Source organism: Macadamia integrifolia, chromosome 7 (genome assembly GCF_013358625.1).
Source record: "Macadamia integrifolia cultivar HAES 741 chromosome 7, SCU_Mint_v3, whole genome shotgun sequence".
Taxonomy (NCBI): Eukaryota; Viridiplantae; Streptophyta; class Magnoliopsida; order Proteales; family Proteaceae; genus Macadamia; species Macadamia integrifolia.
This window is the reverse complement of record NC_056563.1, coordinates 1,938,479-1,951,598: the sequence shown is the minus strand read 5'-3', so window position 1 is coordinate 1,951,598 and position 13,120 is coordinate 1,938,479. Positions and strand designations below refer to the sequence as shown.

At 39.1% G+C, this 13,120-nt stretch overlaps 2 protein-coding genes across 4 annotated transcripts in view; both read left to right on the top strand.

Annotated features, from left to right (window-relative positions):
• Nucleotides 1-3,152: 3,152 nt before the first annotated feature.
• LOC122084178 (uncharacterized mitochondrial protein AtMg00810-like) lies at nucleotides 3,153-4,722 on the top strand. Its single transcript, XM_042652259.1, has 2 exons — nucleotides 3,153-3,379; nucleotides 3,624-4,722. Exons 1-2 carry the CDS (start codon nucleotides 3,153-3,155, stop codon nucleotides 4,720-4,722), a joined length of 1,326 nt encoding a protein of 441 aa, XP_042508193.1.
• Nucleotides 4,723-6,387: 1,665 nt separating this feature from the next.
• LOC122084328 overlaps nucleotides 6,388-13,120 on the top strand; it is an 18,594-nt gene continuing 11,861 nt past the window's right edge. For 2 of the 3 annotated variants that reach the window (XM_042652490.1, XM_042652488.1), the window contains exons 1-5: nucleotides 6,388-7,475; nucleotides 8,738-9,014; nucleotides 9,194-9,379; nucleotides 11,324-11,473; nucleotides 12,233-12,697. In XM_042652490.1, the coding sequence (XP_042508424.1) occupies nucleotides 6,709-7,475; nucleotides 8,738-9,014; nucleotides 9,194-9,379; nucleotides 11,324-11,473; nucleotides 12,233-12,697 (1,845 nt within the window). In that variant the 5' untranslated portion in view covers nucleotides 6,388-6,708. The remainder of the gene's footprint in view (nucleotides 7,476-8,737; nucleotides 9,015-9,193; nucleotides 9,380-11,323; nucleotides 11,474-12,232; nucleotides 12,698-13,120) is intronic. The other variant, XM_042652491.1, reaches the window with a different exon arrangement.

The window sequence follows — 13,120 nt, the reverse complement described above, 5'->3', positions numbered from 1 at the left end:
TTTTCTTGTAATTACTTTCTTGTAATTCTGTTTTGTGTAATCTTATCAGAACATATATAAAAAGGATATTTTAGGGTCTCTCTTTCACATTGAGAAAACCCTTTCCTTATCTTCTTATCTTCAAAAGCTTTCATGGTATTAGAGCAGTAAAGGGAAGACAGCGACCGGACAACGACGAAGACAACGGCGGCGACGATCATGACGAATATGAGTTCTACATCAAGATATCACTATCCAAGCTCCTTGAATGCAGCAAATTTTGTCACGATCAAGCTCACATCTAAAAATTTCCTTCTCTGGGAAACTCAAATCCTGTCTTTGATCGAGAGTCAAGATCTGATCGGATTTATCAACGGAGATTGCTCCTCACCAGATCAAGAAGTTGAATCGGAAGAAGGAAAGATGATCGTGAATCCCGATTACATATCTTGGATTCGGACAGATCGTCTTGTCAAAGCCTGGATCACCGGAACCTTGTCGGAGGAGGTTCTTGGACTTGCTGTTGGGGTAAAATCCTCATTCGAACTCTGGAATACACTATCGGATGCATTCTCTCAAGCTTCAAAAGCACGAGAGTTTGAACTCTTGTCAAAGTTGCATTTTCTGAAAAATAAAGACTCGGCATCACTCTTTGTATATTTGATAAATTTCAAGAAAATTTGCGACCAGCTCAGTTCCATCGAAAAGCCGGTTCCAGATTAGAGGAAAGTTTTTCTTCTATTGACCAACCGTGGTCCCTCGTATGAGAATTTCGCTACAACGATGCTGAAACCCCCAATGCCGACCTATAATGAGTTGATTCCTCTGCTACAGAGTCATGATCTGCGTAACAAAGGTAATATTTCTGATTTTCCAAACTATAATCAAGCTTTTCTTGGAGAAAAGACCAATCGACAGAATAATAGATCAAACAGAGGAAGAAGTTCTGGTTCTTTCTTTCCATCTCAACGAGGCAGAAACAACTTCTTTTCTTCTCGAGGGCGTGGCTTCATACAGAATGCCAGATCCAATTCAAAAGAAGATAAAGAAAATAGAGATGATCAGCCAAAGAATGTAGTGCAACAAGGATACAGAGGAGGTAATAATAGTTCTCGACCAGTCATCAAATGCCAAATTTGTCAAAAATTGGGACATGGAGCTCTCAAATTTTGGAGTAGATTTGATAATAGCTTTCAGTCTGATGATATACCACAAGCCCTTGCTGCAATTCAGTTGAGCAATTCTCAAGATTCTGAATGGTTCCCTGATACTGGAGCTACAACTCACATTACTGATACACCAGGTAATCTTCATACTTTAACTCCATATACGGGCACACATACCGTTATGATAGGGGATGGCACTCAATTGCCTATAACACATATTGGTGAAAGTTCTCTTACAAGTGGACCTTTCTCTTTGCCATTGAAGAATGCTCTACTAGTTCCATCTATCCAAAAGCGTTTACTATCGGTTTCACAACTTACCGGTGATTACCCTTGCTTTTTTGAGTTTAACAAGGATGATTTTGTGATTAAGGATCGTCAAACAAGGAGGATTTTGGCATCGGGGAATAAGCAAGGAGGACTCTACGTGTTCAATGATCAGTCGGTGGATGATCCACAGATTGAAGCCTATTTTTCTTCTCATTCTCGGTCTGCTACAGAAGATGTTTGGCACATGAGGCTTGGTCATCCTCAAAGGAAAACAATTCAGTTTCTCCAAATTAATGGTTTGGTTTCTATCACAAATAACTCAAAACATCTCTGTTCTAGTTGTCAAATTAGTAAAAGTACAAAGCTGCCTTTCATTAGTTCTTTTACTAAAAGTAATTCTCCACTTGAACGTATACATAGTGATCTATGGGGAAAGGCCCCGATTGACAGTGTGCAGAAATTCAAATATTATGTTCTGTTCGTTGATGATTTTTCTAGATATACATGGATGTATCCTTTTAGGCGTAAATCTGATTTTGTAACCACATTCTTGGGGTTTCAAACTATGGTGGAACAACAGTTTAATTCCAAAATCAAAGAGTTTTAGTCAGATGGGGGAGGTGAGTTCTTGGATAAAGCCTTTTTACATCATCTTAATAACTGTGGTATTATCCATCATCTTTCTTGTCCGGGTACACCGGAACAAAATAGTGTGGTTGAAAGGAGACATAGACACATCACAGAGTTGGGCTTGGCTTTTCTGTATACCTCCTCTGTTCCTTGCCGTTATTGGGTCGAAGCCTTCTCTACAGCGGTATTTCTCATTAACCGCTTGCCATCTAAAGTACTCAATATGGATTGCCCTCTTTCTCTGTTGTTCGGAAGAAAGCCTGATTACTCTATGTTGCTTGTGTTTGGCACTCAATGTTTTCCTTATTTGCGAGATTATGCTAAGAACAAGTTTGCACCACGTTCATTACCTTGTATTTTTTTGGGATACAACGACAAACATAAAGGCTACCGTTGTCTCCATTTTGCTACAGGCAGAGTATATATTTCAAGGCATGTTGTGTTTGATGAAAATCTATTTCCTTTGGCAAACTCGTCTACAATCACTTCAGCACCAAGTGTCTCTCAAGCTGCCTCTATTGCACAGGACTTTAGTTGTTTTGAAAAATGGCTTTCTCCATCTCAATCCAACATTAAACATTCTCAGGTGCAATCTTCTTTACCTTCATCTACTGACCCTTGGTTCTCACCAAGTGATGATATTTCTGATCCTCTCAATAATGATTCTATCCTTCCCTCTCATGAGTCTCATATCTCTTCACCTACTATTGGTTCCTCCCATCCCTCTATTTCTATTTTACAACCCACACCGTCCCATCCAAACCCATCTCATTGTTTACCTGTAGTGGCAGCCCCATCTGTCTTGAATCCATCTACAGAGAATACCCCACCTACTATTGTACAAAACCCACTTTAGCCTCTGATTCTCCTTTGGGCTTCTTTCATACAGGGATCAATTCATTTGGACCATCCTCAACCAATCAAATGGGTTCTTCCTCTCCCATGGATCCTGTTTGCTTTTCATCTTTACCTACACATTCGATGGTCACCCGCAGCCAAGTTGGAATACATAAACCAAACCTAAAATATGCTCTTTCTGTTTCTACCATACCAACCGAACCCACTTCGGTTAAAGCTGCCCTTAAACATAATGGTTGGCGGTCTGCAATGATTGATGAAATGGATGCCTTAAAGGCCAATCAGACATGGACATTGGTTCCCCGAACATCATCCATGAATGTTATAGGGTGTAGATGGGTTTTTAAATCTAAGCTTTGTGCTGATGGTTCTTTAGAACGTCTTAAGGCTCGGCTTGTGGCAAAGGGGTTCAAGCAGCGCGAAGGTGTTGATTTTATTGAGACATTCAGTCTGGTTGTTAAGCCTGGATCCATTCGGTTGGTTCTCACTATTGCTACAGTACTTCGATGGCCCATTCGACAGCTTGACGTGAAGAATGCTTTTCTTCATGGCCATCTCTCTACCCCGGTTTATAATGAGCCAACCATAGGGTTTTGTTGACTCTCGTCAACCCCATGCCGTTTGTTGTCTTCAGCGTGCGCTTTATGGCCTTCGTCAGGCACCTCGTGCTTGGTTTGATCATTTTAGCACATTTATTCTATCTTGTGGTTTCTTCTGCAGTGTTTCAGATTCTTCTATGTTTGTTTATCGTCGTCTTGGTCGAGTTCTCGTTCTATTACTCTATGTTGATGATATAGTGCTCACCGTGAACGATTTGCATTTTTTGGACTCGTTTATTACTGTACTCAGTTCCACCTTTGCCATGAAAGATCTTGGCTCATTACACTATTTCCTTGGTATAGAGGTCACTTCAACGCCTCAGGGGCTGCATCTATCTCAATCTAAATATGCATTGGATATCCTTCGGCGTGCTCATATGACCGACATCAAGTTTACCTCCACTCCTATGGTGCTTCATTATGTTCTGACCGCTACTACATCCTTTGCCGATGTTACTCTATTCCATAGTCTTGTGGGCGCTTTGCAGTATCTAACCATGACAGGACCGGATATCTCTTATGCCGTTAATTCGGTTTGTCAACATATGCATGCTCCTACCTGTGCTCATTTTGCTATGGTCAGGCACATACTTCGGTATGTTCGTGGCACTTTGGACCTTGGATTACGAATTGTTCGTGATAGTTCTCTCACCTTGTTTGCATTTTCTGATTCGGATTGGGCTGGGTGTCCTGTTACACGACGGTCCACTACTGGTTTTTGTACTTTCCTGGGCTCCAATTGTATTTCTTGGAGTGCCAAGAAACAACCTACAGTTGCTCGCTCTAGCACGGAGGCTGAGTATCGTGCAATGGCCTCTACAACAGCCGAATTGACATGGCTATCATTCCTTCTTCATGATCTCGGTATCACACAGCCCCGACCTGCTTTGCTGTTTTGCGATAACATGAGTGCACTTCATATGATTGTCAACCCCGTTTTTCATGCTCGTACGAAACACATTGAAATTGACTACCACTTTGTTCGTGAAAAAGTGGCTCTCGGTTCTCTCCTTACTCGGTTCATTCCCTCTACTCACCAACTAGCGGATATCTTTACAAAACCTTTAGCTCGTAGAGAGTTTCATCGCATTTGTGCCAAACTAGGCCTTTGTCTTCTTCCCCGGCCCAGTTTGCGGGGGGATATTAGCCGACTCACTAGATCCATATCCAATGGAATGGTTCATGTAGCCGATCATTCACATGAGCAGGGCATTACATAGATTACAACTGTACTAGTTACTTCAGTTACTTACAATTAGCATTAGCTCAGTCATTAGCACTAACTAATCATTTTCTTGTAATTACTTTCTTGTAATTCTGTTTTGTGTAATCTTATCAGAGCATATATAAAAAGGATATTTTAGGGTGTCTCTTCCAGAGAGAGAGAAAACCCTTTCCTTATCTTCTTATCTTCAAAACCTTTCAGTGGGGTGAGTTTTAACACACAAAAAAAAAAAAGTAAGAGGAAATTACACTCCCCTCCACTATATGTTTTAGATATTACATTCAGACTCCCTGCAAACTTTGTAAACAAACGTACCCAGCTTGTGGTGTTAACACTGGTAAAAGCAAATATTAAATGATTTTTTTATCCCCTTCCCTTTTCTTTAAATATCACTCTCTCTAACCTTATTAAGTTGGATTTGTTGGAACAGTTAGAGGGAGAATCAGCCAACAATCACCTGAGCAAATCCCTAAGTCGATTGAGGGAGAGGTGCTGATATTGGCAATCGAAGCTTATTCATCTCGTTTCAAACAACCTAGAGGCGGCAAAGCCAAGATGCCAAAGACACCAATGACAACTGAATCATGATGTTAATTAAGATTTATTTCACCTTATTCCCTTCTGATGTAAAAGAGATTGAGAAGAGAAAATAAATACGATAGCGACATGGGATTAAGGGAAAGAATTTAGAATTGATGAAATTTGCTATTTTTTAGTAGAAAGTCCAGCATGAATAAAGGAATTTCACTGATTGCAGGTAAACAAGAGAACAATTGGAGGGTACGTGTAATCGAAGGTAAAACAAAGTTGGCCTTGATGGTCATGCATTGATAGGAGAGGTTTACATCACAATTAATTTAAATAAACTAATTTACAAGTAGCGGTTTCCATTGAGAAAGCAAGAGAACAGTTGGAGGATACGTGTAATCGGATGATGGGCCGGGAGAGCAGAGATAGTTTAATAATATTATTTGGAGTGATTCAAAATTAACGTTATCCTGCAAAAATTTTCCTTCTTCTAAATGAGCGGTTTTTCTTAGTAAGAGTTTAGAGGTAATATTTGTGTTCAAACTATTTCAATTATACCGAAATGGTAGGGTTTCCTCTCTATATATATATTTTTCTCTCCATGAGATCCTCCAGGCTGCGTTTGGTAGCCAAGAGAAGAAAATAAAAAAAGTACAATTTATGTACTTTTTTCCTTGGGTTAATAATTTTTCTTCGCACTTGATATGTCTTCACCCAAGAGAAGATTCTCCTTTTCAAATTCAAAATTCCTCTTGAAAATTGTGAAATTTTCTTTTATTCTTTCCAAATTTTTTTTGTCAAAAACACAAGAAAACATGAGAAAATATGAAAACATAATAAGACAAAATGAATGGTTACATAATGATTTCCTATATTTCTATCTCTCTATTAAAATTCAAATTTTTTTTTTCCTTTGCTTCTCTTGGTAATTAAACATGCATACTTATTTTCTCACAATTTCTTTGATTTTTTTTCTTTTTTTTTCTTTTCTTTTCTAGTTTATTTTTCTTTTTTTTTTTTCTTCTCATTCTCTTGAGTACCAAACATAGCCTCGGAGAAAAGGGTATTCTGGCTCCATGAGCATCAAAGTGAATTATGTAAACCTATGATTGATTGATTTGAGTGGAAATTTTTGTTGGCATCTATCTATGGCTTTTCACCAAAAAAAAAAATCTATCTATGGCTTCCTCGAAGCGATATTCATTCTTTATGGGAAGAAAGTGTTTTTTCTGCAGATAACCTCCACCCCAGCTGAACTATATAGTTTACCGTCATTTGTCCTCGCTCATCATCTCTCTCTCTCTCTCGCTCTCTCTTCTGGATTGTCCCTGTAAGTTTCAATTTCCACCATTCATCCATGCACCCCTCAGCATCTTACAAGTGATGTTCTGCTAACAGTCAAGGAACAGAGACTATTAATGCGAGGAAATCTCATTTCTGGAATTGTATACAAATGAGTCTCCAATTGAATCACGCTTCTCTTCACCCCCAATCCCCTTGTCTTCATCTCCATGGGATTTTGCAAATCCAGGCCTCTCGCTTCTCGACCCGTAGAAAACTGAAACTCGACCGGACCTTCGCTCTTCGTTATCATGTAAGGTCTTCACTATCGGCTTCCTTCGAGAACCTGTTTCAGAATTTGATTTGTCAGTTCCCCTCCGTGAACTCCTTGGATTTGATCGCTCCAGCTTTGGGTCTTGCATCCGGTGCTGCGTTGTATCTCTCTCATTTTAAATCCCCTCGGAATTCTGGACTTTCTGATATTGGAGAGTGGATTTTATTCACCACCCCGACGCCGTTCAATCGATTTGTATTGCTCCGCTGCCCTTCCATGCAATTCGAGGGGAGTGAGCTACTGCAGGAAGTCAATGATAAGCTCGTCAAGGAGGACAGGCATTTCGTGAAGCTCAACGGCGGGAGGATTCATGTACCGTATCCGGATGAGATGCAGATGCATGGCCGTTTTGAGGAGAAACTCGTTTATCAGAGAGTTTGTGTCAGCACAGACGATGGAGGTGTTATTTCCTTGGACTGGCCAGCGAATTTGGATTTGACAGAGGAGCTTGGACTGGATACGACACTGTTGCTTGTACCGGGGACAACTGAAGGGAGCACAGATAAGAACGTAAGGTCATTCGTATGTGAATCTCTGAAGCAAGGGTGTTTTCCCGTCGTCATGAATCCAAGGGGATGCGCTGGTTCACCTCTTACCACTCCCCGGTAAGCCTTCTTCTTGTGATCGTTTGTTTCATTTTGGGTCTTAAATGTAGATTATCATAGCTCTAAACTGATGACAATTAAGTCCTTTATCTGTGGGATGTTGTGTGATACATAAACCACCCTGCTTACCAAGCAAATGACATACAGGAAACCTCAGTGGAGCCCTCTCCAAGGGGAATCTTTTCTCATCAAAACAGAACGAACGTGTAGAAATTTCATTAAATACCCCTGACTGCTTTACAATAAGGATTTTGATCCCTTCTAGGCAATCACTGACTTTTGGAGTACGATGAAGATAATCAGAACCATCGCCCTCAAATTTGTTTCATTTTTTAAGAAACCTGTCAATCTATGGATTCTTGCTCCCTTTAGCCATTGCCAAATTTTCGTTTTAGCAAACAGAGAAGAGAATGCGCTCATATATTTCAGCTCTACGTTGACTTGTTGAACTTCTGTGCACCTTGGTTTGTTAAGAGATGATAGTGGGTGGAGATTGCCCGGAAAATGCAGAGGTAACACCATTGCACCAGTCCATTGTCTTGGTCACTGGGCACAAGCTTGAAAAATCCTACACAAAATTGCATCCAAATTCAAATCCGCCTGCTGTCCTCAAAAGATTTTTGTCCAAATCCTAGCCTGGAACCCTCCTTTAATGTAGGTTTATTTGTAAGATATGTGGAGTAAAAATGGAGAAATTGGTTCCCGGAGGGAAGACCTTGGGAAGACCTTTCTCTGGTTCGATGTTGTACTCAGCTTTCAGAAAATTGATGATAAGGATCTCATCTTGTGCTGTTGTCAACTCACTACCAGTTAATTTATTGCATCTCCAGCAGTTGGTTGCTAGAGGTTCTATAGCCTGCCCCCACCACCCCCCCCCCAAAAAAAAAAAAATCTGTGAAAATATAGATCTGTATCCATTTTCTGGAAAAGGAGTCTGGTTGGATGCATCCACCATTTCCATAGGCTACAAACCCAATCAAATGGTTTGATAGTCTTTGTGTGCTGATTTACTTTATTTCTACAACAATCTAAACATATGCAAACGAGAACATCTGGAACATTGCACGGCACTTCCTCTTGGGAATTCTGAGAATGCCCAAACTAGTATTTGATCCAAGTTCCCTTAGTGTCTGTTTAATTCTTCACTAAACTCTATACACTTCCTGATGAGTAAATTATTTATCCCTAGATCCTCTACAATATTTTGCAAAGGAAAAATAGATAACTGATTGTAGAAACTCTCCACTACTTTATTTATGTAGGTTATTTACTGCGGCTGACAGCGATGATGTCTGCACAGCTATAAAGTTTATCAACGGTGCAAGACCATGGACAACATTGATGGGTGTTGGCTGGGGATATGGTGCAAACATGCTGACAAAGTACCTTGCAGAAGTTGGAGAGAGAACACCCCTTACAGCCGCCGCATGCATAGACAGTCCTTTTGACTTAGAAGAAGCAACAAGATCATCCCCCTACCATCTTACCATAGACCAAAAGCTCAAAGGTGGACTGATTGATATTCTGAGCTCTAACAAGGTTGAACTTTTCAAGATTTGCATTTCTTAAATTTAATGTTTTCTCATCGTCCTGTAAGAAATAAAATAATTCTTGTAGAGTTCCATCCGCCAGCCTTGGTGGTTCTCTGTTTCATTCGATAAATTTATCTCAGGTATGTATTACTAGCTGCTAATAAGTGCAAAATTACACTTTTTCAGGAACTCTTTCAGGGCAGAGCAAAAGGGTTTAATGTGGAAAAGGCTCTGTCAGCCACATCTGTGCGTGATTTTGAGAAAGCCATATCCATGATTTCTTATGGGTTTGAAGATATTGAAGAATTTTATGCGACATCTAGTACAAGACAACTGGTTGGGAACGTGAAGATCCCTGTTCTCTTCATACAGGCATGCATTTTACATTCTTCACACTATAATGAATCCTGGAATTCCTATATGTTATCTAAATGGTGTATGTTGATACCTTTTTCCATGTTTAGTAAACAATTCAGTTAGTGAGTACTTTATACTTCCTAAGGGATTAGTTGTTATATTTCCCCATTGATTTAATATTTTTGGTTCACTTGTGGCTTTTCAAACTTTTAATGTTACTTCTTGGAGAATCTTTGTTAAGGGTATCTTGATGCAAAGCATGGCCAGTAAGGGAAGGTTTTCCAAGTTTGATGTGGTCAAACCTGGTTGAACTGCAGGTGGGATCCACGTTAGTCTTAAGAACATGTTTAATGCACTTCTGGGCTGGTCTAGGTTTTATTTTTCCTGAACTGTAGTTTCTCTTGTTTTGGGTCATAATGGGTCAACATCATTGCTAGCCAAAAAAAAATCCAGTTGGTTGAATAGAACCTATTTCTAGGCTTCGGTTGTGTGTAAATTGATGGGGTTCAGAATCTTCAGATCAGATTAAGAACAGGTGGGGATTATCATAAAGGAGTAAGCACTCCTTTACTTCTAAGGCAGTCCAGCCTTTTCTTTGTGTTTGGATTCTACGTTGAGTAGTGTTGCTCACATACTCTCTTCTTTAGCCCTTCTTTTTAATTCTGTGTTATTAGGATACCGGTACCCGTCTGACTTGAGTATGCTTCTTTATTTTCTTATTCTAATTAGTTACCTGGGTTTCATGGTCTCTAGTGATGTTGATTCTAGTCAAAACTACTAGTAGTGGTCTAGGAGTCTCTGTGAAGAAGGAAGAGGGGTATGTATGAACTTAGTTAAAATGGTTTGTATCTTGTTTCTGTTTGGATGCTTTGAAATATTTTCTGCTGCATGATTATGGATGGGTGATTATTCTATAGTGCCTTGAGGATATTTAACACTTCATCAAGATCTCCTCCCATCTCAACTGCTCATCCCTTCCTATCATCCACTTTTGATCTCTAATTGACAGCCTGACTAATTTCCACAATGAATTCTTTAATTTCCCTTTGCTAGCATTTCAGACCAGCAGTTCGGCGTTGATCCTACCAATTTTCTAGCATTAAAAATATTTACCCAAATTTAGAACCTCAATATCCATCCATTTATTTTGTTCACAAAAACCCTAGCTCTAATTCTTTTCACGCCAGTACTCACCTTGGCAGAATTTCTTTGCATCTTCATACCCACTACATCTTCAATTAAATTCCCATGACAGCAATCTTCAATACCATATAGCTTGACTCTTTGGTGGAAAACACATGTTTATATTGAAATATATATAGAGGATGAACAAGTAGAAGTCAATTGTTTTGAATTTAGGGACAATCCCAACTGTATTTGTGAGATTGTCCTATATTACAAAATTGCAGCCTGCAATGATTGCATGTACTTCCATCTTTGAACAGGAGTTAGAACTGCCAACATTTTTGGGGTGTACCCAGTGCATGAGGGTCCCACTACTGCTGGGTCTTTGTGGGGGGGAGGGGCATATGTACTCAGCTTTACCCTCGCTTTGCGGAGAGGTTGTTTCCTGATTTGAGCTGCCAACATTTTTAGTAATTGAAAATTTTTTTGCGTATGGTGTTTGTTTACCGAATTTGTATTTGTGTTCTTTTGTCAGCCTTTTTAAAAATCTCAATATAGAAAATCCAACCCCTCAAAGTTAGTTTTGGTCTTTAGTTTTGGTCTTGCCTTTGGAATGGGAATCTTATGCTGCCTTTTTTTTTTTTTTTTTCATTTGACACTTCTTCTTTTCCGCTTCCTTATGTATCCATACATACACTTCTTAGTGAATGTGAGATGCATATAATTTTTATCTAGCTTATAATGTCAAGGACATCAACAAGCTCTATGGTGCATGATTGTAATAATTGTATGTTCTAACTAATTATACTTGCCAAATTTCTCTTTTTCTATCAGAGTGATGATGGGATGGTACCTATATTCTCCATTCCGCGCAGTTCAGTTGCAGAAAATCCATTCACAAGCCTACTTCTCTGTTCTTGTTTGCCTTCTACTACTAGAAGCGATATTTCTGCTATATCTTGGTGCCAGCATCTTGCCATTGAGGTTATCTCGTTTACTTTTTTCTTTTCTTTTTCCAGTGGAAGAAAATTTTCATTATTATTTTAGAAAATTTATTTGCCATTTATTGTAAAGTTTAGGGTGGTGCATGCTTATACAGGAAGTGCAACAGATGCATATTTATGATTTTTTGAAGAACTGCCCAGGGGGTATTTATTGATTATGATTGAACAGCACACGATTCATCAGATCCACGTGACCAAAGATATTTAATTATGATTGATCATCAAAAATGAACCAGCAATGACCAAGGGCTTCTTGATTCGACCATCGACCCCCTTAAGCTCAACCCAATAGATAAGAGCTGATCATTGGATGTACTTTTATATTATTTCTAGACTTATCATCATTAAGCCTTACGTTCCTTTCCTTCATACTCCCACGGAACTGGATAGGGGGATCTGGTTCCACAAGATGTGCCCTTGGGCCCTGGGGGAGACCTTGACTACTGCCCAGACAATAAGGAGTAGTTTCAGTTCAGGTAGTTCTTTCAACTTCACCCTTGAATATCTAACACATGTTTGATCTCTTGGGGAATCACAAAATCCAAAAAAATAACCTTGTACATTTCTCTGTCTTTTGCTTATTCTCTGTCTTTGGGTGGTGGTTCATTGTCATTGACTATCTAAACATGTACCTCTCTCTCTCTTTCTCTCTTTGTGTGATGACAATATGCAGTTATAATGAACCTCAACCATTTATGTCTTGCCTGTGTTCTTATATGTATATAATTTGGCTTTGTAGTGGCTTACAGCAGTGGAACTTGGACTCCTGAAGGGTCGACATCCTCTTCTGAAAGATGTAGATGTTACCATCAATCCTTCAAAAGGTTTAGCTCTGCTTGAATCTAAGGCATCAGATAAGAGTAGGAACAAAAATAACCACTTGAATCCTACACCCTCAGATGTTTTAAGTGGATATTCCGTTGGTCCACTGAAGGATGCGATTGACGAGACTAATACTGCTCCCCATTTAAGATCTGGAAGGGATTTAGAAAGGAAGTCAAAATTTCAAGATGAAGGACAAGAACAACTTGTAAATGTTTTTGTTTCACAGCAAAACAGTTTAATCCATGCAGAATCACTCAAAGAGGAAGGGGATGATCCAGTAGATAGTGAAAGAGGCGAAGTGCTACAGACAGCAGAAATGGTTATTAACATGCTCGATGTAAATCTGCCTGGTACACTAGCAGAAGAACAGAAGAAGAAGGTACAGCTTCATAATTCAAGTACGTGTGTAGATATTGGCTCTATGATTATGTGCAAATATATTTTTTTCAATCATATTGTAGTTTTTCTTTTGGTTGGTGTTGTCTATTGCTTTGTCGATCCCTTTTAGCATAACCATGTAGACTTTTTTGAACCTTTGGGGCAAGTTTTATGACGTGCATGTGGAGAATCATGGAACTAAATTAACTGTACATTTTTTTATGCTGATGTCAGTTTGATGTTATTAATGTTCTTCTCTTAATTATATTCTATGGATTTTCTTCTACTTACATTCTTTATGTTGGTTTTTAGCCAGTAAGATTATTTAATAAATTTATGTTCTGTTGGAACTTTATAAGTTATAAGATGAATGGTTTACATTCACTAATATTTTTATTTTTTTAAACTGATCAGAAGGTGTGGT

What these genes read in the sequence shown, in the direction of transcription:
- LOC122084178 (XM_042652259.1), top strand. Translation starts at nt 3,153, where the DNA reads ATGATTGATGAAATGGATGCCTTAAAGGCCAATCAGACATGGACATTG. An exon ending in GTTAAGCCTGGATCCATTCG is followed by an intron (nt 3,380 to 3,623) that starts GTTGGTTCTCAC and finishes TTTCTTCTGCAG; the next exon opens with TGTTTCAGATTCTTCTATGT.